Source organism: Mastacembelus armatus, chromosome 20, assembly GCF_900324485.2.
Source record: "Mastacembelus armatus chromosome 20, fMasArm1.2, whole genome shotgun sequence".
NCBI lineage: Eukaryota > Metazoa > Chordata > Actinopteri > Synbranchiformes > Mastacembelidae > Mastacembelus > Mastacembelus armatus.
The window spans coordinates 8,412,962-8,435,719 of NC_046652.1; the positions used below are offsets into that span (position 1 = coordinate 8,412,962).

A 22,758-nucleotide genomic window follows, 5' to 3' on the forward strand; every position below is an offset into this window, starting at 1 on the left:
GTTTTTAATATCAGTAGGATATCTTGAGTTTGTTACCTAATTACTTACAAAGCAACTGAAACTAATTTATTTTTCAGGATCTGTTTGAACTTGAGTTATGAAGCAACAAACCTCAAGAGGTTTCACTATGCCTGTCTTGTTGGCTTTCTATTTTAAAAAATTGTCCAATTATAATACAAGCTGCAGCACCAGTTTGTGTTACATCCTGTACCTGAGCAACATCCACAGCACTTAAAGTTATAGTCCCTGACTCAGGATAATCCTGTTGTCTGTCAACAATGGAATGTAATTGGACAGTCTCTCTTTTCATTGGCAAGCACTGAAGATTTTGGGGCAGGAAATAGGATTTTCTCTCTCTTCCCGTGACTCTGCCTCAGGGTCTCCTGTCAGAGAGTAACGAAGCCAGATATTTTTCCGTGTATACTATTGTGATTACGTCCATGGAAGAAAGGCTAAGAGAAAGAGTGCTGGGATGTGTAAAAGCATGTTTTACTCTACAAATCCGTGTGTGGACAGTGTTGCACAGATGAAGGAAATCCATGTCTTTTGGAGCAGCATCCTCATACCCCCTTCCTCCACATCCCTCCAGTTCTTTATCAGATACATCTTCACTGAGCATAAACAGAGACAGAGAGCGTTTAACTGTGCTGCTGCTCGCCTCTGATCTGCAGGCCTCTGTTTTCCCAGAATCCTGTCCCCAAATGAGGGAACCAATGAACAGTTATTAAGATAGGCAGAGATTTGGCCTCTGATGAGGAAATGATGGGATAACAAGAAGTCTTTTTACTATAAAGAGATAGTGATGTGCAGATTCTTCAAAAGCAGAAAGTGACCAGACAAATAGAAAAGAGGAAAAGAAATGCCAGCGAATCTTTCCTTTTCTTTTCTTTTCTCAGAATATCTTCTTTATTTTCTCCCTCACATTCTGTAAATATCTATGTCTCTTTGTATCTTTCACTCTGTCACTCTTTAAAAGAGGAGGGAAAGACACACATCCTGCTGCTTTTGCTGCCGCTCCAGATTTTTTCCCTTTCCTCTCAGGAAGTTTCCCATCTGCCTTTGTGCTGGCTTAGTGGAGAAGCCCAGTGGTGTTGAAACAGTGGCTGATGCACACACTGATTGGAAAGCACATTCATGCATATAGTCTTGCAAACACACACACACACACATTTGTACATACTCACTATTAAAACTTGCTGATAGGCCCAGACTTGATCAGACAAAGTGTGCCCACTCATACATGTATTTGCACTTGTACATACGCTGCATTTACATTAGAGGCATTTACTCTGGTGCGTTCTGTTTTTATCGCATTGATTAAAGCCTTGTTACCATCTTGGTGCCTGGCTGACTCCTCTCATTGTTTCTCCCGACCTGTCTATTTTTAATTTGTTACACTGACTACACTGGCTTTTGAAGAGATTCGCTCCCTGGTCAAAACCAGGGAAATTTCTCCAGACTTAGTCTTTCTTGTTTTTCCACCACTTCCTTTTACTCTACTGTCACATTACTGTCAGCATATTGATAAAGCTAATCAATTATCTAATAAACTATGGAAGCCAGTCAACTGCTTATTTTGATGCTGATGGAAGTTGTAGCTAGACGTGACAGTAGCTTCTTTTTCTGACCTCTGACCTTCTGCCCTCTGCTTTCCAGAATCATCCCATTCCAGAGGCCGTTGAAAATCAAGGAGCTGCTGCAGAAAGTGACCGAGGCCTTTGGCCAGCAGATGGACATGTTTTTTATGGAGAAAGAGGTAACAAGTGGAAATGATTTGAGGTCCTCCAAACTGAGTCTGTTAAGAATGTCACACATCAGAAAATAAGAAAGTAACAAAAAGTCCTCTGCAGTATTTGGTTTGTCCTCTTCAGGGTATTAAACCAAGTAATCAGTAGCTCAACAACTTTGAAAATGCCTACGTTTTTTTTAGCTTGAATGTTGAAAAAATAAGTGAGACATTGATAACATCCTTAGTGTGTCATACATACACTGATGCATTTACATGCCATCATTATGAAACAATGAGCAATAAAAGGTCATGTGCTGTGTGTTTTCTTGTCCTTTCAGTTGTTGCTACCATTGAAGACCCAGGAGGACCTGGATCAGGCGGTGCTGACATTGGGCTGCAGCTCAGGCACCAATGGGCTGCTCAGGATACTGCTAAAGACCCCGAAGAACAACCATGTGAGTCCAAGCGCATAATTTACAGAGCAGCTTTTGTACAGACACACACAATGCATGTCTTGCTGTCATACAGAGATCCAGTCATTATCACTATTTAACTTGTATCCATAACAACTGTGATAAGAAACAGTTGAAAGTCAATGACTCTATGACATTTTCAACTCAGTCGTATTAAGGAATTCTCTTTTTAAACCAGACAGCCTTTGGATTTAGTAGTGTGGCTGTTTGCTGAAATCAGTAACTTAAATGAAACAAGGTTCTTCAAACCACAACATGGCATAACTGAACAATGCTATAATATTATCTTTGCTTCCTTACCTCTTCCTCTTCTGTTTTTCCACCGTCTCCTTCTTCCTATGCATTTTCCTTTTATAGTACCTACAGGTAAACAGCAGAGACAAGCAGAGTGAGATGAGGTCATCACGGTCACTGGGAGATTTAAAGGGCTCCCTGCTCAAGGGCTCGGAGAGGGTGCGCAAACACTCGACAGGTGAGCCAGAACACAGAAATCCAAACTGACAATCAGGCCTGATGCCATTACACCTGTGTCAAGAAGCTATTTGATGTCATTCACACTAGCCTTTATGTCTGTTCATCAGACTGGGTAGGACGTAGGACAGGCAGCAAAGCAGAACCATAGTCAAATCCTGCTGATATCAGCGTTTCCTGTCCACCTGCTAACATCTCAAAGGTGGCCAGCAGACTGATGCCGTAGTTATAGGAATATACCAGACAGCTCTTTGATTGCATTATTAGCTTGATTAGTTAGTGCTTTGACTTTAAAGTGTTAATCCTTAAATGTTCATAACAATCCTTATTTGGTTTCTTGCTGTGAATCAAATGAAAAGATGGATACCACTCACATAACTTACTGTTATATGAAGTTACAGCAGACAACCAGATAAAGAGTGTAAATGGGGAAGAGGCTAATAGTCCTAAAAATAACAAAAGACATGGGGCCATGTCTGCCATGTTAGCATCGTATTTAATGAACAGAAATGACAGTAGGTTAAACTTTTTTATCAAAATCTTGTCAAGAACAAAACGATGTCTATTTCCCAGGGTATTAAACTATTGTTTTAAGAAAGAAAGAGGTCCTTTTTTGTCATGTGACACTTCAAGGCTCTGTAATATGGCACACTACAGTTTTGCTGTCACTCCTGAATTGGTTAAAACAGCGTAAAGATTTATTTTGCCTGTGAAATACTGAAACAACACCCCACCCAGGTTTCCCATGTCTGATTCTTTTCACTTCCCTTATTTCGGGTACGTGCAGAAAGGTCAATATTTCAGTCATAGAAGAAACTAGCACTTGCTTCTTTTTTCACATTTGCATTTTCACATAGCAGCTGAAGCCATTTTATGATTGCTGTCAGTACCAATCTTTCTCACGTAGCTCCAATAACATCCGTGCTGCCTTCCTGAGTCATTTTAAATTATATAGAGTTATCCACTCTCTATCAGTATCCCTGCCAACCACAAGTCACAGAGAAGGAGAGGCTGAGAGATAAAAGTGAAGGAATGGTGGCAGATCAGAGGTGACAGGAGAGCGGTCACAATGGATGGTTGAGTGAAGATATGATGTGTCCCTGGGTACCTTAATGACATACAGCAGCAGGGGGAGGAGAGGATGGAGAGAGGGAAAGAAGCAGAAAGATACCAATCTGCAAAAATACAAAAATAAAGGCATTGGAGTTTAATTTTCATTCAGCAAAAAGACTGTTTACTCTGATATTTTGACCATCACTATATATCTTGATACCCTTCAATCTTGTGCTCATCTTCTATATCCCGTCGGAGCAGTCAGCAACAGATTTTCACTAGGTCTCCTTACTGTGTCAAGGACAAGTGCTCAGTCTCTGTTGCAGCTCATCCAGGAGAGTGTTTGTCACAGTAATTGAGGTTAGAGGTGGCAGAGTGTGGTTGAGTAAATCATCCCTCGTAGTTCTGGCATTGTTGAACTTGTTTCCATGAATAATACCATGATGCTGTTTTCACCTCTGCCCCTCATTTCTTTTTCTTCATTATCTTACCCTCTTTTTATCTTTACCACCAATTTTATTTTTTCTACAATTTTACTTATGCAGTGTTTGCACTGCATTTTTTTTTTATTCGTTCCTCTCTTGTACTTGCTACTCCTTGTTCTTCTTTTTTGTCATTTTGCCTTTTTCATGTTGTCACCTACTCAGGTTCCCTGCATACAGGTCGGACGTCCCCGCCTCCAGGCAGTGTCCCGGAGGAGCAGCAGCAGATTGCCCGCCAGGGCTCCTACACCAGTATCCACAGTGAAGGGGAGTTCATACCTGAGACCCTGGACCAGAATGTAAGAGTCTGTGCAGACAAAAAGTTCTCTATATTAGGATAATTGACAGGCTTCGTTATGATAACAGGCTCTGGATAAACGCCGCCTTGTGATTGGCCAGGGTTGTGGCTTAATGTGGCATTCTATATAAAATTTCAGTGTAAACAATCTTCATCTAAGCACTGAATGGAAACTTCGTAAATCACACTGGGTAGCTGTATGATAATGCTGTAACTTTAGTCGTCCCAGTTAATGCACAGGAATGACTAATTTTTGCAATCTTCAATCTTCTTCAACCTCCTAATTTCCCTCTATGAAAATATTTGGCTAGTGACCCAAATATACATAGAAATATATGTGTTTGACTCTTTCAACACAACAGAGGTCTGACTTCTTTGCCCCTGTTGGACTCATTTGATGGATTAGCATTCTGCTTTGCTGTGACTTAATTTACATCTGCTTTAGCCGTTTAACTGGGACATCTAAAGAGAGTCATGCTTGTCATGAACACCTAACTTAAAGCAGTGTAGTAATTTAGTTTCAGATTTCTTTGGCTAGGTTGATATCCTTAACTGCCAGGTAGTTTAAAGGACAAACTAACAGTTTTTTAACCCAGTCCATATTAAAATGTTATTTCCTATTATTTATGATTTATCACACAACCATTAGGGCATTAGTTGTGTCCTTCAAAAGTAGAAGTAAGAAGTTTAGAAAACAGGAATCTTACAGGATAAAACGTCTCAAGGTTTTATCCGCTTTTTTCCCTGTTAATGAGTTTTACTTTTTGTGAGATTTTCCTAATCTGAATTGATGCTCTCAGGACAGAGGGTGTCATATTTGTACAGATTGTAAAGCCCCTTGAGACAAATTTGTGATTTGTGATATTGAGCGACTTGATTCCAGCCTTTCTCTCATCCTCTTGTCAATAATGTGTCTTTCCTTGTTGCTTGTTTTCCTCTGTGTGCAGCAAAGCATTTTGAATCAACTGCGTTGTGTAAAGTGCTATATAAATAAAATTGAATTGAACTGAATTGATATATTACACATAAGACTAATTTTGTAATGCTTTCTGCGGTGTTTCCTTATTATTTCAATTAATACTTTGCATGAAAAGTAATATCAGTAATACTAGCTCTTGTTGCTTTTTACAAAAATGTGTAAATTACTGCACATAACAATTGTTAGATAGCTGTATGTATGATTTATATGAGGTTTTTGAGGAGACCTATTCAAGACCTGCAGTACTTATGCCCGTCCACATTCTTAGATTGCACAGCAGTTATACATGTTGCTCTACCTGCACTGCTTTGTATTCTCCCCCACACGATTGACCCTCAATCCCTCTGTGTTGTTATATCTGTTAGATGCTGGATCCCTTTGGGAGCCCAGAAAATTCACTGTCGAACAGCTGTCAATCAATAGATCAAGCTCTTGACAGGTGAGTCACCATGCAGTCTGTGTGATTTGTATTTGTATTATGCACACTAATGCTGCAGAACAGCATTGTTTACAGAGATATAATACTTAGTTTGCATTGCAGTGTTTGTGCCTGTTAACACACTTGGCTACGAGCAAATATGTTGCAAATACAGTGATGTTTGTAAATAGTATTAAAGGCCATCAGGCCACCAGGCACTATCTGTGCTTCCCATGTGGAACATCAATTAGGTCACCTTGCTTTTGCCATGGCCACAAACCTTCTGCCTGGACACCTGGATTTGCCCATTATCGTGAGCGAGAAAGTGCAACCGAATGTCACGTGTGAAAGAATGTTCTGCATGGGAACAAAATTTAAATCAGAAATTGTGGCTAAAGAGCAAAAGTGAAGTGGAAGGACTGAAGAGTGGAAATATTTAGTGTGAATCAAAAGGAAAAGAAAAGTGAGTAAGAGTGAGGACTGAGAGAGAGAGAGAGTAGGACGGAAGCAGCTCTACCTGCACAAGGCTTATCTGAGCTCCAGGCTGCAGAACAATGGCAGGAAACGAGTGCATGAAACTTTTCCCCTACGAGCGGGCATGCGTGCCCCTTTTCCAGGGTTTTATGGTCACGCGCCACCCTGTGGTCAACAGAGACGTCACTCTGTCAGGCCCTTAGTGCAGGGCTGGCTACAGACCTTCTGGGCGGGTGGCAGGTTGAGAGTTGGATGTATATTTAATGAGAAAATTATAGTTTCACCGCCAGTTTTGCAATTCAGCATTACACATTTCACTTTCTTATTTTTAATATAGAGAAGTTCAAAGTCATGCTTATCTGCTGTATTTGCATACATTGTTGACTAAAAAATTTGTAGTGCATAAGTAATTTTATGCATTTGTGCTGTTTTACATTTTGAAGTTTCAGGCCAGCAACTGAACCAGACTTTGAAGATAATAGGGGATTACAGACTGAAATAGTTTAATTTCTACATAATTTATCCCCATTGTTTTCTTGTCATTTCAGCCCGCCTTTCTCACAGAACAATCGTGACAATAATTACCTGAACCTCAACTATGAATACAAAGGTAAGAGAAAAGAAGAGCAGAAGGCCTAAAAATTGCTTCTTTGCTCTTAAGTTCATTCTCAAACATTAGAAAATGATAATGCCAGGTGCAAAAACCTTTTTTATTATTAGAAGGTTTTGTCTGTTCTTTCTGGTTTTGGTTGTGTGGTAATTATGGCAACATAATCAGTTTCACAGAAAAAGAACCAAAGCTTTGTTCCTATAGCTCCTTATTACCTAGAATGTTTGCTCCTTAGAGTTTAATAAAGAGGTGCGAGATGATATTATTTGATGGTTTTGTCTAAAGAGTATAAACTTAATTTGAAGCATGGGTTATGATATGGGGAGTGGGTATAATAACTCTAGTGCTTTATCTTCCATACTCTCCTATGTGTACCCTTTGTGCTTTTCCTTTTTGTGCCTCTCATTTCATACCCATTTTTATCTTACTGCAGTTTTTCATATACATTTCAGTTTTCTTATTGCTTCCCTGCACCATCTCCTTGCATCTTGATGCACCCCTACCCATTTATTCCTTGTCCCTGGAGTCCCTGCCTGTCCCCTTTCCTCCAGATTACAGATAGATGCAAATAGAGTGGGGTAACAGATAGCACCACCCTAATCCTGGTGAATGGTGGAGCCACAGCAGGTCTCCCAATGTGTTCATATCTTTCTTTTCTTTTTTCATGCACCACCCCTGTACTGTAAATTAGGAGTGCTGCACATTGTGTTTGCAGTCTGGGAGTGTGGGAGCTTCATATATTTGCAGCAGTGCTCCTACTTGAGTCACTTGGGCATGCATGCATACACGTGCCTGCACACACATACCCACACACACTCCCCTCCCTGATGTAAAGCTGTGTGGCCCTTCCTGCTGAGGGCTACAGTATTTGTTTACCATTCCCTGTGAGTAGATTTTTCCTCTCCATCATGCACTGCCAAACACAAAAACTAACTCCCATCTCCATGGGATACGGCCACAAAAACAGCACAAGGGGAGGCAGTCATCTGACCAAACAGCTGCTTTTAATTGCAAGAGGCTCCGCTGCTCTCTCCGTTTTGTGTGTTTGTGTGAGAGACTGTCAGCCCTCGCCTGCGTCAGCAGTGCTCCCCACCTGCCTTTAGTTACTGCTCCACTGGGTTCAGAGCTAAGGCTAAGCTAGCACACATGAGTTGTTTTAGGTTTCTCTGTTGGCTGCAGTGAGGCAATACAGTTACTCTCTTCAGTGTGTGTGTGCAAAGGTGTCCTACGTTCTGTTGCTTTTATGCTTGACTTGGATTTGAGCTTTAATATGCTGAGATGAGCAAAAGCAATGTAATATCTGTCTGATGTAATCAGTTCACATGTAAACTTATGTTATCTTCAATAGGGACCAACGTGTTTTTGTTTCTGAGTTGTTCAAAGGAATTAATCCTGTAATACTGAACTTAAGAAGTGAATAAATAACTAACTGCTGTAACTGTATAATGAGAATTCAGTTGTGAAGTAGACTACTCTGTGAGGTTTCAGTTACTGACTAAGTGACAGCATTGCTTCATTGCTCCCTCTTCAGGTCGCCATGGGAAAGGAGAGACTTTCCCCCGCCAGTTCCAGTTGGCCAATCGCAGCAAGGATTATGGAGACCGTAAGAAACCGGCTTTGCTAGAGCATTAACAATAACCCTATTATTATACAGATTAAGTAGATGAGTTACTGTGGTTAGAGAAGACAACACAGACACTCCTATGTGGCCAGATTGTTTTTCATTTCAGAGGAAAAATATAGGATCTCAGTCTTCACAGTTACACTTCCTCACAATCTACCCTTTCATGCTAATTAGAGATAAAATACTTTTAGATATTGTTGAATACTTTGGTATTATTTTACAGCCTGTGTAGATTTAGTATACAAAGTGCTGGCTTGCTGTTTCAGGCAGCTGCTAGTAATTGCTTACTCAGAGGCTAACCTTGGCTAGCAGTGATTTACGTTTCCCTGTGGTGAATTCAAAGTTGTTTAAAAAAACAGTGCCCTGCTTCCTTTCTGAGGGGAAGTGAGTTGGATTGGCAGTGTATTCAGGCAGGCCCTAGTCTTGGCCAAAAGCTCATTTTATGTACAACACCTGTAAAGTAACTGAGTAAAATCAGTAAAAAGACATTTACAGTACAAACAAAAGATGGAGTGGCCGGTGTTTATAAAATCATTAATACGTCTCTTTTTTTTTAATGTCTGGGTTTTCAGGACGCAGGACTCTTCCACGGAGCTTTATGCCACAGGAGAACCTGTTTCAGCTGGTTCCCTCCAGTCGAACACGCAGTTATAATGGCGATAGTACTCTGCAGTATAGTGACCTGCGCTCACTGGGCCGCACCACTGACAAAAGCTGCCAACGTACAGCCAAGTGTGAGTAGGTTCCTTAAAATCCTAAACCATTTGAAATACATGAACAGATAAGGAGAAAAAAAAATGCAAACGGCATTAATAAACTTTGTTTCTGGGTCTTTGTTATTGATTGGTCTTCTATTTTTCTGGTTTCTGTAGAGAAAAACACCTTCACTGACAACCCAGAGATGCATGCACATAGTTATGGTTTATTTTCTTCTACTTGCCAGTAGTACAACTGATCACCAAACAATATTTTTTACTTCAGTGCTGTAAACCTTGTCATCCCATATACGACCAAATGCTGATCATACTTATCATGCTGTGAGTGAACTATGAAAGACATGAACACATTCCTTTATGGAACAATAAATAGTATCAGTTGTGTCTGTATTTTGCCTGGTGAAAGCTGGCTCTGATTGTTCAGAGTCTTGTGGCAGACTTGGAGCCAAGAGACAAAAACCATGCTCAGGGCTTTTCTGATTTAAAACTATCATTTTTTACCTATAGTATTTTTCTTCAGGCAGCGTTCATGTTTGAAGTTTATGGCTCAATCTGGAGACATGTTACAGACCCACTAATCGCATCTGTCCTCATTCAGTCTGCAGTTGCTGTTTGTCCAGACACTGTCATCAAATGAAAGGTTGGCTCAGCAGTCTGTGGTCGACGTGTCTCCAGTGTCCTCACCCACACACAATCAAGCCATCTATCCCGACCACAAAGAAGCCTGTTAATACCAAAACAAAGTCTTAGAGTCTGAGCCTATAAAGATGATTGCTGTTGAGATTATCTTTCTTGATTTTCACCATTTCCAATCTATAGATTGTGGCTTGACTCAGATATTAGGGGTTTCCCCCTCTGAGATGGTGTGCAGTGGGAATTATTTGACTCCTGTGGTGAATTTGACGTCAGGTCTTGGTGAAGTTGCATTGCGAGTAACAGTCAGGTCTTGTGGTAGATACTGACGCTTGCTTTAGGATTTATATCTATCTGCCTTCAAGGGTGTAGCAACAAAATTAATTACTAGTGGGTTTTCATCGTGTGGGTGTTTGTTTCTGCAGCTCCACGTGCGCCAGTCAACTGGCGACAAGGAAAGCTCCTGGGACGTGGTGCATTTGGTGAGGTCTATCTCTGCTATGATGCTGACACAGGACGCGAGCTGGCTGCCAAGCAGGTGCCCTTTGATCCTGACTGTCAAGAAACCAGCAAGGTGAGACAGAACAGCTCACATCTGTTTGGAATAAGTCATTCACCACATCTTTTTGGGGGTTTCAAGAGTGATTTTTATTTCTCATTAAATGTGCTATGGGTATGTTTTGTCTGTAGGAGGTTAATGCTCTGGAGTGTGAAATTCAGCTGCTGAAGAATCTGCATCACGAGAGGATTGTTCAGTACTACGGTTGTCTTCGGGACCTTGAACAGAAAAAACTCACCATATTTGTTGAATTTATGCCTGGGGTGTGTATTCCGCAAGCCATGTAATTTGACAATATTTAATTGGTTAAGTCACATTGTAGTATTATCCAAAGACAGAGATCAGCAACTTTGACTGATTTGCTAAAATGAATAATGTCTGTGAATGTCATGTTATGGGTTGATCTGACTGTAGAAATAAATGCACAGACACTTTAGAGCAGGCCTATACTGGCTACATCTGCTAAAAACTATTTTGAAATGTCACCAGCTGTCCCGGTTTTATGTCGGCAGAGCATCTCAGTTTATGAGATCATTTTCTCACTAAATGAGTGCCTTAATGAGCTGCTGTCGCCTGTGGACTCGGTGCCTGAGCCTGTTTTTAATATTTCTTGATGTATTTTTTCTAAGTGGCCTTTAGTGTCTTAGAAATTGGAAATGTTTGTTTCACTGGAGTTGGAGTAGGCAGAATTGAGGTAATAAAGCCAACTTTGTGTGTAACTGCTTGACACGGGTACATGAGGGTCCCTCTGAGAGCTAGAGAGCTGTTCAGGTGTTGCATTACAGCTGGAAGTGAAAACTGTGTTGAGAAGTGTGTCACTGGAGTTACTGGATCACGTTTTTGTACGTGCATTTTCCTCATAAGGAACCAAAACCAACCACTGGCTTTCTGTCCTGCTCTCCCTGCTGTCTCTACAGGGCTCCATAAAGGACCAGCTTAAAGCCTATGGGGCTTTGACAGAGAAGGTGACGAGGAGATACACCAGACAGATCCTCCAAGGAGTGTCCTACCTGCACAGCAACATGATTGTACACAGAGACATCAAAGGTAACTACCTGCAAAGGTCAGGTCAGGTGGCAGGTTGTTAATTGGATTAATAACCAGTGCCCAGCTAAACTGGGTACAGTAAACACTGTTTTCTGTTTGTAGACTACAAACAAAAAAATGACTTGCTCGTGGTTCATACTGAAGCAACAGTTGCTGAGAAAACTACAGTCTAATTCGTTTTTTTCTGGCTGATGATTCCTCATGTGGCTATTCACTGTCTACAGAATGAGCCTGGAAAAAATGTGCTGTTTTGAACTCCCCTTTGAGATATATTAGGCTTCACGCTAGTGAAACTGGCCAGGCTAAAAATGTTCACCACCGGATGGAAAGGTTTTAGTATGGCTGCCTGAAGCTTTGGAAGTCACTGCCTCATTCAGTCATGACGAAGAATAGGGAAATATATTGTCTGGTAGGGAAAAAGATAGTAGACCACACAGGACAGAACTGAGAGAATACATGGGTGGGATTTTCCACTTAGAAATGTTGCAAAATACGGCATCTGCTTATCACTCCAGTACAGTTGTCAGCACATACAGTTTTTAGAGCTTGACGTCACAGACATAAAGCGGACTATAGACTTTCTGTGAGTTTAACATCTCGCAACTTCACAACAAATGTACAGGAAAATTAAACAGGTAGAAGTGTGACGGGTAAAGGGTACACAGTCTCTGTGTTTCTATTCTTTACAGTTCCATCCCTCAGTGGGTGTGGAGATTGAGTGGTGTACTTTAGTCACTGATCAAACAGCAACTGGAGCTCCTGAAGGAAATGGGTTAGACGCAACTACATGTCGGAAAATTAGTAAGGAAGGTGGTGAAAGGCTATTGAGGTTTGAGCCATGTGGAGCAGAAAGTTTATTCAGTATTTCATTTTCTAAACTGTGTAAACCATTGAGGCATTTTCCCAGTATGAGAAAAATGAAATGCAAAAACATTCACTGTTTGTAAAGTTAAATCTGAATAGTATTTTTCTAAAAGGTACACTGCCATTTTATTAATGCCATTAAAATAATCCTGCAATAAATTCCATAACGCCATACCCTTTAAAACATAGGAAATGTTTACCTTTACCTTGAGGCTGGCAATTTGGTAATCGCACTGACCACATTAATTGAAACTCGGCACTGACTAATTACCTTTAAAAGATATTGACAATCCTTGGGAGACTCCTGTATAACTGTGCTCATTTTGTTTCATCCCACCAGGTGCTAACATCCTCAGAGACTCCTCAGGGAACGTGAAACTCGGGGACTTTGGAGCCAGCAAACGTATCCAGACCATCTGCATGTCTGGTACAGGAATCAAGTCTGTCACTGGCACCCCCTACTGGATGAGTCCAGAAGTCATTAATGGGGAGGGATATGGCCGCAAAGCTGATGTATGGTAAGGATAACATCAGATTGAACTGTGATGAGACCCAAAGGGGATATTAGACTGTTGAGGAACAAAAGTACTCTATTTTACAAGCAACAATTATGTTGTCTCTTTAGGTGGGCTGTAAAACAATAAATAAGGTTGTAACAGTGGTAGCCTTTAAACATTTTAGCACCCGCTGAATAAATGAACATATTTGAAATATAATGTAATCTCATTCAGTAGCTGTAAACAGTACTGAATCTTATTATATTCAATGTTGTGAGATTCGACTGCGTTAAACGAATGTCGGATGTTAAAGTTATATAAGACTGCTTGCACTATAAAATGTCACATAAATATGAACGTGTAATATATGTATCAACTTGTAATACCCATACAAGGTTTGTCTTTTCTATCGACTTTATCAAGTTGTAAGACAAATTGTTCTGCCTTAAATATAATACACGTGCTATACATATAGCAATTTAACAATCTCAGCAGATGGGTGGCAAATCAGTTAATTGAATGATAATTAGTTCAGTTCATCAACTATACTGTTTTACTGAGAAATAAAACCAAATCAATCTGTTTAAAAAATGCTACATTTGTGAAACTAAAATGTTAAATTCAGCAGATTTAACATTTCACACTGTTCTGTTCTGCATGGCTTTTGTCTGTTTACTCCTTTTGGTCATTTTAAACAAAATATACCTTTGTAAAACCATAAGCCTTATTGTTAACTTCTGAAACCCTAAACACATAGTTCCCCTTTGACATTTGAAAACAATGTAATAAATTAAATTAATATTTAAAGCCAATATAAACTCTGTTGTTGTTTTTCTTCAGGAGTGTAGCCTGCACTGTAGTGGAGATGTTGACCCAGAAACCACCTTGGGCTGAATATGAGGCTATGGCAGCCATTTTTAAGATTGCAACACAGCCTACAAAGCCCATGCTTCCAGAGGGTGTGTCTGACACGTGTAGGGACTTCCTGCGACAAGTATTTGTGGAGGAGAAGTGGCGGCCCACAGCAGATGTTTTGCTCAGCCATCCATTTGTCCAGGGCAGTTTCTGAGGTCAGTGTGCATCCCTCCCTTGCCTTGCGAGGCCTCCATGGCCCCGGCAACTATCCCTCCTCTCCGGCCCGCCCTGTCCCCAGAGCCATCCCTATTACCAGGCTCCAGGGCTCACCACCACTCCAACTTCGTGCCCTGTCTTTTATCACCAGTGTCTGCCTTGTCAGGATCCATGCATTTCTCACCAGTTAGCACAACCAGGATTATTCACTGAGAGGCCAGGTTGACTGTTGTCCGACCTTCAGATTCCTCCAAGGCATCACAGCGAGTTTCCTCAGGAGAGGACTGACAGGAAAGCACTTAGCAGTCTCACTAGATTCAGATTGCTGTCCTTTAACATGTGCAGGAAAAGTGACCCAAAGTAAAGAGAGAAGTGCGGTCTCGAACTTTCTGGGTCTTTACACACATCTACTGCCACAGAACAGTGTCTAGGACTGGCCAGACACTATGTAATCGTGTTGACTGGTGACACTCACATATAGTACTGTAAGTTACTCATCAGCCTAAGTTGGCTGTGAGTGTTATCAAGATAGTATTTTTATATGACATATAGTCATTTAGCAAATGAGTTTTCTATTGTCCCCTAGAGAAAAATGTAAAATGTATTTTATCAATGTTTTGCATTAAGAATTCGTAAGTAAGAATGTGTTTTTTACGTCTTGGAGGGTAGTCATTACCCTATTTTCATAGTACTCATACCCCATTTAGAAGGATTGTCAGCATTGCACTTTTGATATCCTGCAGGATAATCAACTGAGAGGATATTTTTCTATTCGATGCATTTTATATGATTTCATAAAAAATATGTAATTTGTTCCATTGTAAAGAACCAAACTTTGCATTAGTGTGCAATTCATAGGCTTTTAAGCAATACCAACATTACTTTTGTCTGTGACATCCATTCCAGTTTTATATATGGCGATCCTTGTTCCATTCAGATGTGGCCAAAGAAAAGTTGCAGACAGCAGCGTTTGTGACTATTAGACTAAGTTAATGCACAGAATTAATAATGTTGGATTCTTTTGTCACCTCAGAGCCTTCTCCATGTTGTGGCAGCTTTGTGCACAATAGACTGCACAGACCAAACCAGATACATTGACATCACATTGTGTTAATATAAGAAGACCATGAAATTAGAATGAAATAAGTGTCTCATTTACATTTTTTTTTATGGTATGCTTTTACTTTACTTTTCACGCCGTATGAAGGACCACTCGACAACACACCTTGCTCCATGTAATGTCATGCGAGATACGGTAAAGCGTAATGTATGTTGCCAAAAGGGGTCAAGTTCGAAAGACAAAGCTAAATATTATATTCTTTGAAGTGGAGAAGACATGAAGTGTTAATGTTGGATGTGTAGTAGCTACTGTGGCTATAAACCAGTGGCACTCAAACAACAATCAAACCTTTTAGACCCTTGTCAGTAGTGCCTTAGCTGAAACACAAATGTTCACTGCCAAAGCAGAAAGCTTCTTAAGGTGAGCAGCTGATCAGTAGAGAGCACTCACAACACTTGCTGAAGTGCTTTTATATGGAAAAAAAAAAGAGTATGCTGTAAATACATATTCTGCACTTTTGTATGAAATGTCTTTTACATGGTATATAAATCAGATTTAATAACTATATATTACAGTAGCTTGTACTGTGATCTAGGCAGGAGCATTTGTGATTGTCTCTGAGAGCTGGCAGACCCTACGAAATGGCTGGGAGGCTTTCGATTGGGACAGAATTAATTTTGTCTTAATGACAAAGCCTTGAAACATGAAATGTATCAAGTCATTGACTTTTTGTACATTAATAAAACAAAGGTCTAAGACTAAATACTGTGTAATTGTATTCTGTCATCCTGTGTTCAAGTTTTCCTCCATGTACATTTTTTTAAATGTTGTTCCTCATACAGTTTAACATATATTTCTCATCTTGCTATACCTTATATGTTCTATCCTGTGTGTTATAGTGTGATTATTATAAACAACATTCAATTGGTTAAATGATCCTAAATATACAGCCAGAGCCTGAACGCCACTTCAGCTTCCTCCCACAGTACACGTGGCCTGGTGACACTATAAAATGCCTGTAGGTGTGGATGTGGCATCTATTAATATTTTTAAGCTTATCAGAGACACGAATCATTATTTTTTGCACATAATTTAGCATGTTTCAGTCTGTGGACTAGGCTATAGCTGTTGGCTCTATTTTGTAAAAACACTCATAGTATATATAAACAAATGTTTTGAAAGCAACACATACGAATAAAGCATGATGCAGGATAAAGTCTCTAGCAGTCAACTCCACATTACTGGAAGAGACTAAAACGTGTTCACAGCTGGAGTCAGGTGTTAGAAAACCTGGTTTTGTAACGTCGTGTCTGAAAACGTGACCCAGAGACACGCAGCAGAGGATCGAGCCTTTAGGAAGGAGCAGCGGATCATTTTTGTTTCATGAAACGAGACTGAAGCAGTAAAGACGACGACAAATATGTCTGCACCCCGTACCATCATATGTTTATTAAGAAACGACCTGCGGATCCACGACAGTGAGGTAAAAGTGCTGGGAGTAGACATCGTTATATATAGATATGCGGCGATGTTTAGGCTAACTTTTATTTTAGCGAATGTTTAACTTACAAGCAAAGTGTGTGCGCGCATAATGTGAAGTACCGGCTTAGTTTCCACCATTACAAAAACACTTTGGACACATTTATTTAACATTTTAGACATTTTTGCCTCCAGCATTTAGACCTTTTGTTTTGCCAGCTGTGTCAACACTAACATTTCCGGCACAGACCCGTCAAAATAAAAGCCTCTTTTCGAAGTTAAATGACTGCAATGTTTAAATTCGTTGCAAAGGCAGTGCTAATTATCTTATCTTATCTGTGTGATTTGTCTTTTATTGCCACATTGTGATTTTATGTCTAAATTTGTGAGATACCACTACTGCCCTTCATTCAACATAAACTAGTTCATGTTACAGTTTTCAAAATAAAGCACATTTTCCAATGTCCTAGGAAGCTGTTACATTTAAGATGATGTGTTTTGTTTATTATGTGTAATTGTATTGTATTGTATTACCCTATTATTATGATATGTACTATTTTGTGTTTGTGTTTTTCTGATGCAGCTTTTCCACTGGGCTCAAACACATGCAGAGTACATTGTCCCACTATACTGCTTTGACCCCAGGCATTATATGGGAACATACAACTACAACCTTCCAAAAACTGGGCCTTTTCGACTGCACTTCTTACTGGAAAGTATTAGAGACCTCAGAAACACTCTGCTCAACAAGGGCGGGTAATTAAACTGTTATACTGTGACTTATCTTCCTGAGTACAACTTGAGTATTTTCTACTGCTTTATCCACAATGCTGACTTTCTCCACAGGTCATCTCCGTTTTTGTTATAACATTAAAGAACCACAATCTGTTTACCAGATTGAAATCATGACCTGTTGTTTTATTGTTATGCACACACACACATGTGTTGCAATCCTTGTCCTCCGCTTTCAAAGATTTAATGGCTACAGATGTAACAGGACCAGGAAACACCTGGACTTACAGGGAATTGCATTTACATTTAACATCACTGCTGCACATGCTGTTCCATATTTTTTTTCCAGTCAGGAAAGTAGATAGCTTTCTACCCAGGATGCAGCTTTCCTGGTGTGAACACGGTATTTGTTTTATGCATGCACCTGGTATTGCTCACACATTGTGGGGACTTGTAGAGCCCAGATGCTAATCCACAATATAAGTCTCTGATTGGGTCTAAGCTAAATGTTATGGCTTAGCGAGTAGTGATTATGATTAAGGTTAGGGTAAGACACAAGGAAATGAATGTAAGTCAATGTAATGTGTCCTCAAAGTAGAAAAACAAATGTGTGTGTATTTGTGTATGTCTGGGACAGCAACCTTGTAGTGAGACGGGGTAAGCCAGAGCAAGTTGTTGCTGAGCTCATCAAACAGCTGGGATCTGTCAGCACTGTGGCTTTCCACGAAGAGGTAGTTCTAAACAAACTCACTCTTACTAGCTCAATACTCACAACTTTATTAGACTTTTGATTTCTACTTAGTTTTTCCATGTCTTCATCTTCCAGGTAACTTCAGAAGAGCTCAATGTGGAGAAAAAGTTAAAGAAAGCCTGTGACCAGATGGAGGTCAAAGTTCACACCTTCTGGGGGTCTACACTGTACCACAGAGATGATCTTCCATTTCACCACATATCTGGGTGAGAGATGTCATGGGTTGCCAGAGCCAAAGCATTAAATGTATGACTGGCATCCTTTTAGTGATTCTGGTATATGCTTTACAGGGGAAATATAAACTATAGGCTGATAATTTATTTAACCAGTGTTCAGTGGTATAAATGCCTTGTAACTTTCCTTCCTGGTTTGCTAGGCTTCCTGATGTGTACACTCAGTTCAGGAGGGCAGTAGAGACCCGGAGCAGGGTTAGGCCTTTGTTCCCAACCCCTGAGCAGCTAAAGCCTCTTCCCCCAGGCTTGGCAGAAGGAGCCATTCCTACTGCAGAAGACCTGCAACAGACAGGTGAACAAAGTTATTTAGTTTTATGTTCAGAAAAAATGCTTTGAATCATACACTTGTCCTTTCACACAGATTTCCTCATCGAGCTCCAGCAAATGAACAGACTTGCTTGATTTCCATGTATATGATTTGTATGTCTCCTAATGGTTACTAGTGAGTGTATGAAGCACTGTGAAGCTGAAGCGTTTCCCTTGTTTTATTCTTGCAGAGCCTGTAAGTGATCCTCGCTCAGCCTTTCCTTGCAATGGTGGCGAAACTCAGGCCCTGGCCAGACTCAAACACTATTTCTGGGACACCGTGAGTACTTCTATTACAAATTGCCACTACTTGCTATTCATAAAATGGTTACTAAATATATAATCTGTAATGCTAGTGTAATAAATATATGTTGTCTGTCTGTAGAATGCAGTTGCAATGTACAAAGAGACACGTAACGGCTTGATTGGTGTGGACTATTCCACTAAATTTGCACCTTGGTGAGTGTTATTGTATCATTTTCTTTATTGTTGATTGCTTGGTACAGTTTATTGATTGATGTCAGTAATCTCTAAAAATCTGTCTCATTGATGTTGCACTGGCATTCTGCAGGCTGGCTGTGGGTTGCATTTCTCCCAGATATATTTACCATCAGATAAAGCAGTATGAGAAAGAGCGAACAGCCAATCAGAGCACATACTGGTGAGTTTGCAGTCAGAAAGGACTGGAATACAAAACAATGTATAATAGTATGTGCTGCCTATGTAGTAAATATGCAACACTGTAATGTCATAAAATGTGTTTGTGGAATATTCTAAATTTTATGATAGGCTTCTACTGAGCCAGAAAATAATACAAATTTCTCTTTCTGATGTCTTCACCACCTTCTTACAGGGTGATTTTTGAACTTTTGTGGAGGGATTACTTCAGATTTGTGGGTGTCAAGTATGGAAACAGACTATTTCATGTCAAAGGTACAGTGAACACAACTTTTAAACTTTTGTTATGTATAATTAATGCATATAAAGGTCACGTCATGGTCATTTTGTGACAGGACTTCAAGACAAATCTGTGCCATGGAAAAAGGACATGGAGCTTTTCAATGCATGGAAAGGTTTGAACAAATTTTCCTCGTTGCTCACAAAGTATTTTTCATTTTAAATTAATTAATTAATTAGCTTATGTTTGAATATATTTCCTCATCACAGAGGGACGAACAGGAGTGCCCTTTGTGGATGCCAACATGAGAGAGTTGGCGATGACAGGTTTCATGTCCAACAGGGGGCGGCAAAATGTTGCTAGCTTCCTCACAAAGGATCTGGGACTGGACTGGAGGCTGGGTGCTGAGTGGTTTGAATACCTTCTGGTAAGTAGTGTATGACAGGGTTAAATTCAGTTTTCAGTTCAATTTTGAAAAGTGAAATGATACGTTTAGGGCAGAACTTATTATGTGATCTATTATGTTATTATTGCTATGTTATAAAGTTGGGCAGCATGGTGGATGAGTGGTTAGCACTGTTGCCTCACAGCAAGAAGGTTGTTGGTTCGCAACCCGGCCTTTCTGTGTGGACTTTGCATGTTTTCCCTGTGCTTGTGTGGGTTTTCTCCAGGTACTCTGGTTTCCTCCCACAGTCCAAAAACATGTATGTCAGGTTGATTGGTGACTCTAAATTGCCCATAGGAGTGAGTGTGAGTGTGTGAGGTTGTTTGTCTCTATGTGGCCCTGTGATGGACTGGGGACCTGTCCAGGGTGTACCCCTGCCTTTCACCCAAAGAGAGCTGGGATAGGCTCCAGCAGGTCCCTGTGACCCTGGTTAAGGAATAAGCAGGTATAGAAAATAGATGGATGGATGTTATAAAGTAGTGAAACACTTCTTATTTTTATATTTTTAATTTATTTTGTTGTATAGCTTGGCTTCACAATCATTTAAAATTTCCTTCCAAAGATTGACTATGATGTCTGCAGTAACTATGGCAACTGGCTATACAGCGCTGGTGTAGGAAATGACCCCAGAGAGAACAGGAAGTTCAACATGATCAAGCAAGGTCTTGATTACGACAGTAATGTAAGTTTGAGAAGAAGCAGGAATTGTTACTTTCATTTACTCTTGACATTTATCTGGAACTTTCCATTATTTGAGAGTTACACCTCAAAATGTCACATTCATTTCTAATGGTTCTGCTGGCACACATTGGTGATGTGAACATAGCTGTGAAATGTATATTTCAGCTACGGATTAATTATTACCATTGCATCTGCTTCAGGGTGACTTTGTCAGGCAGTGGGTTCCAGAGTTGCAGAATATCAAAGGAGCTGACGTGCACACACCTTGGACTCTCAGCACGGCTGCACTGTCCCATGCTCATGTGTCCCTTGGTGAGAACTACCCCACCCCCATCGTTGTGTCACCTGAATGGAGCAGACATGTCAACAACAAACTGGTGGGTTTTTGAGAAAAAGGAAATGGATAGTATGGTTGTGTGGGTGGATGCTACAGTTTTTATTTTTTGTGGTTGCAGATGACAGTGGTGGAATGTAAGTTCTCATAAGTACAATTTTTGAGATTGAAGTATTTTACTTATTTTTATTTCATGTTACTTTATATTTAGAGATATATTGTCTTTTTTTAGTCAACTACTTTGATCTGACAGATCAAATTACTTGTTACTTTTCCGTTTAAGGTTCGACCTAAAACAACATGCAGCGCACATTTAAAATACAAAGTATTTTTAAATATTAAACCTGTGGCTCCTGACATTTTTGGTTTGCTTCTTAAAAAAAAAAGCTCCATAGAGTTCAATTTTGGTCTCGTCTGACCAGGCAGTCACTCTTGCTATTAGCTAGTCTTGGTTTTAGTTGGTCTTGGTTATAATTACTCTTGCTTTTAGTTAGTCTTAGTCTTGGTTTTAGTCTGGTCAGACGAGACCAAAATTGAACTCTTTGGATGTCATAATACACACCATGTTTGGAGGAGAAATGGCACTGCACATCACCCCAAAAACACAGTGAAGTTTGGAGGTGCGAACATCGTGGTGTGCGGCTGTTTTTCAGCATATAGTACTGGCAAACCACCTAACTGAAGGAAGGATGAATGGAAAGAAATTTCTCCATACAGCAGGCGTCTTGAAGCTGTTATTACAAATAAAGGCTTTTGTACAAAGCAAATTTCTTTGCATGTGTGGATTGTATGGGTTGTTACCAACATCTGGTGAAAATATACTCAGCAGCAGCTTTAGAAAAATGGTGACGTGTTCAATACTCATTTTACCCGCGGTGTGTGTGTGTGTATTGTTGTTGCCTTACTTTTGTTTTTAAACGATCAGAGTAAATGCAAGTATTTGTTTTCCTCTTTCTTCTTAGAGCGGTACTGGGCCTTCACCAAAAGGGAAAAAAGGTCCATGCCATACTCCCAAACAGCATCGGGACAGAGGCATAGATTTCTATTTCTCCAGAAGCAAAAACTTGTGATGTGGCTCAAAGCAAAGAGTAAATACATGGATGATGCTCAGAGGAAGAAAGCTCCATGAATGAGGATTTGAACTGTTGCTGTAAAATCTGTGTTGACTGAAGACAGTTGCTCAGTGAGGATTTAAGGAAACACACTAGAAAGCTACATTTATGCCATCAGCTGTCTGGTTGTCTGGTGTCACAAAGTGCTTTTCATGGACTACTTTCTGCAGTTCCTGTAGTTCAGCAGGAACATGAAACCACACTGTGGTTTCATTTTGATGCAGTGCTGTAACTTAGATCATTTATAATGATTTGACTACTTTTGTTTTGAGATTGTTTTTGTTGAAATTTTTCTCATGCCTGCCTGTATTCTCTCACACTGTTACACTATTCATTTTCAAATGTTGCCTGGCTGTTGATAAAACTAATAAAACTTCTGGATCCAAATCTGGATTTTTTTTTTTCATGTAATTTTCACACGCATCACAGTAAACTGCAGCTTCACCATTAGATTGAATCTTCAAATACGAATTTCAGTTGTAGACAAAATATTAGAAGAGACAACAGTCATTGGGTTAGTAGTATTAGCGTTAACATACTAATTCCTGCATGTTGTGGGGGCCACACAGGATGGAACCGGAGGCTTTGCTGTTTGACAGATTCTGTTTCAGACTCTCCTATAGGCCTCGGTCCAAAAACAGTTAACCTGATGCCTTGTTTTGCCTTTTTAACTCTAAAGCAGCTAAAGCAGAATACAGTCTAACCCTGTTGGCACGGCATTCAAGCGAA

The 22,758-nt window shown here is 40.1% G+C and overlaps 2 protein-coding genes across 3 annotated transcripts in view; both read left to right on the top strand.

Annotated features, from left to right (window-relative positions):
- Window positions 1–15,524, top strand: part of map3k22 (mitogen-activated protein kinase kinase kinase 22) — a 31,283-nt gene extending 15,759 nt beyond the window's left edge. For both annotated transcript variants that reach the window (XM_026291806.1, XM_026291807.1), the window contains exons 6-18: window positions 1,657–1,756; window positions 2,068–2,184; window positions 2,560–2,674; window positions 4,374–4,507; window positions 5,851–5,924; window positions 6,926–6,987; window positions 8,519–8,590; window positions 9,184–9,345; window positions 10,386–10,534; window positions 10,651–10,782; window positions 11,437–11,566; window positions 12,771–12,948; window positions 13,768–15,524. In XM_026291806.1, coding sequence (XP_026147591.1) covers window positions 1,657–1,756; window positions 2,068–2,184; window positions 2,560–2,674; window positions 4,374–4,507; window positions 5,851–5,924; window positions 6,926–6,987; window positions 8,519–8,590; window positions 9,184–9,345; window positions 10,386–10,534; window positions 10,651–10,782; window positions 11,437–11,566; window positions 12,771–12,948; window positions 13,768–13,996 — 1,654 coding nt within the window. In that variant the 3' untranslated portion in view covers window positions 13,997–15,524. The remainder of the gene's footprint in view (window positions 1–1,656; window positions 1,757–2,067; window positions 2,185–2,559; window positions 2,675–4,373; window positions 4,508–5,850; window positions 5,925–6,925; window positions 6,988–8,518; window positions 8,591–9,183; window positions 9,346–10,385; window positions 10,535–10,650; window positions 10,783–11,436; window positions 11,567–12,770; window positions 12,949–13,767) is intronic.
- Window positions 15,525–16,134: 610 nt separating this feature from the next.
- Window positions 16,135–21,994, top strand: cry-dash (cryptochrome DASH). The gene is made up of 14 exons (XM_026291704.1): window positions 16,135–16,541; window positions 17,121–17,293; window positions 17,907–18,000; window positions 18,096–18,226; window positions 18,397–18,545; window positions 18,751–18,839; window positions 18,945–19,018; window positions 19,131–19,220; window positions 19,413–19,492; window positions 19,573–19,632; window positions 19,727–19,884; window positions 20,465–20,584; window positions 20,784–20,960; window positions 21,880–21,994. The coding sequence occupies exons 1-14, from the start codon at window positions 16,479–16,481 to the stop codon at window positions 21,985–21,987; spliced, it is 1,566 nt and encodes a 521-aa protein (XP_026147489.1). The 5' UTR covers window positions 16,135–16,478; the 3' UTR covers window positions 21,988–21,994.
- Window positions 21,995–22,758: the final 764 nt, after the last annotated feature.

What these genes read in the sequence shown, in the direction of transcription:
- cry-dash (XM_026291704.1), top strand. Translation starts at nt 16,479, where the DNA reads ATGTCTGCACCCCGTACCATCATATGTTTATTAAGAAACGACCTGCGG. An exon ending in ACTCTGCTCAACAAGGGCGG is followed by an intron (nt 17,294 to 17,906) that starts GTAATTAAACTG and finishes TGTCTGGGACAG; the next exon opens with CAACCTTGTAGTGAGACGGG. An exon ending in GTCTTGATTACGACAGTAAT is followed by an intron (nt 20,585 to 20,783) that starts GTAAGTTTGAGA and finishes CATCTGCTTCAG; the next exon opens with GGTGACTTTGTCAGGCAGTG.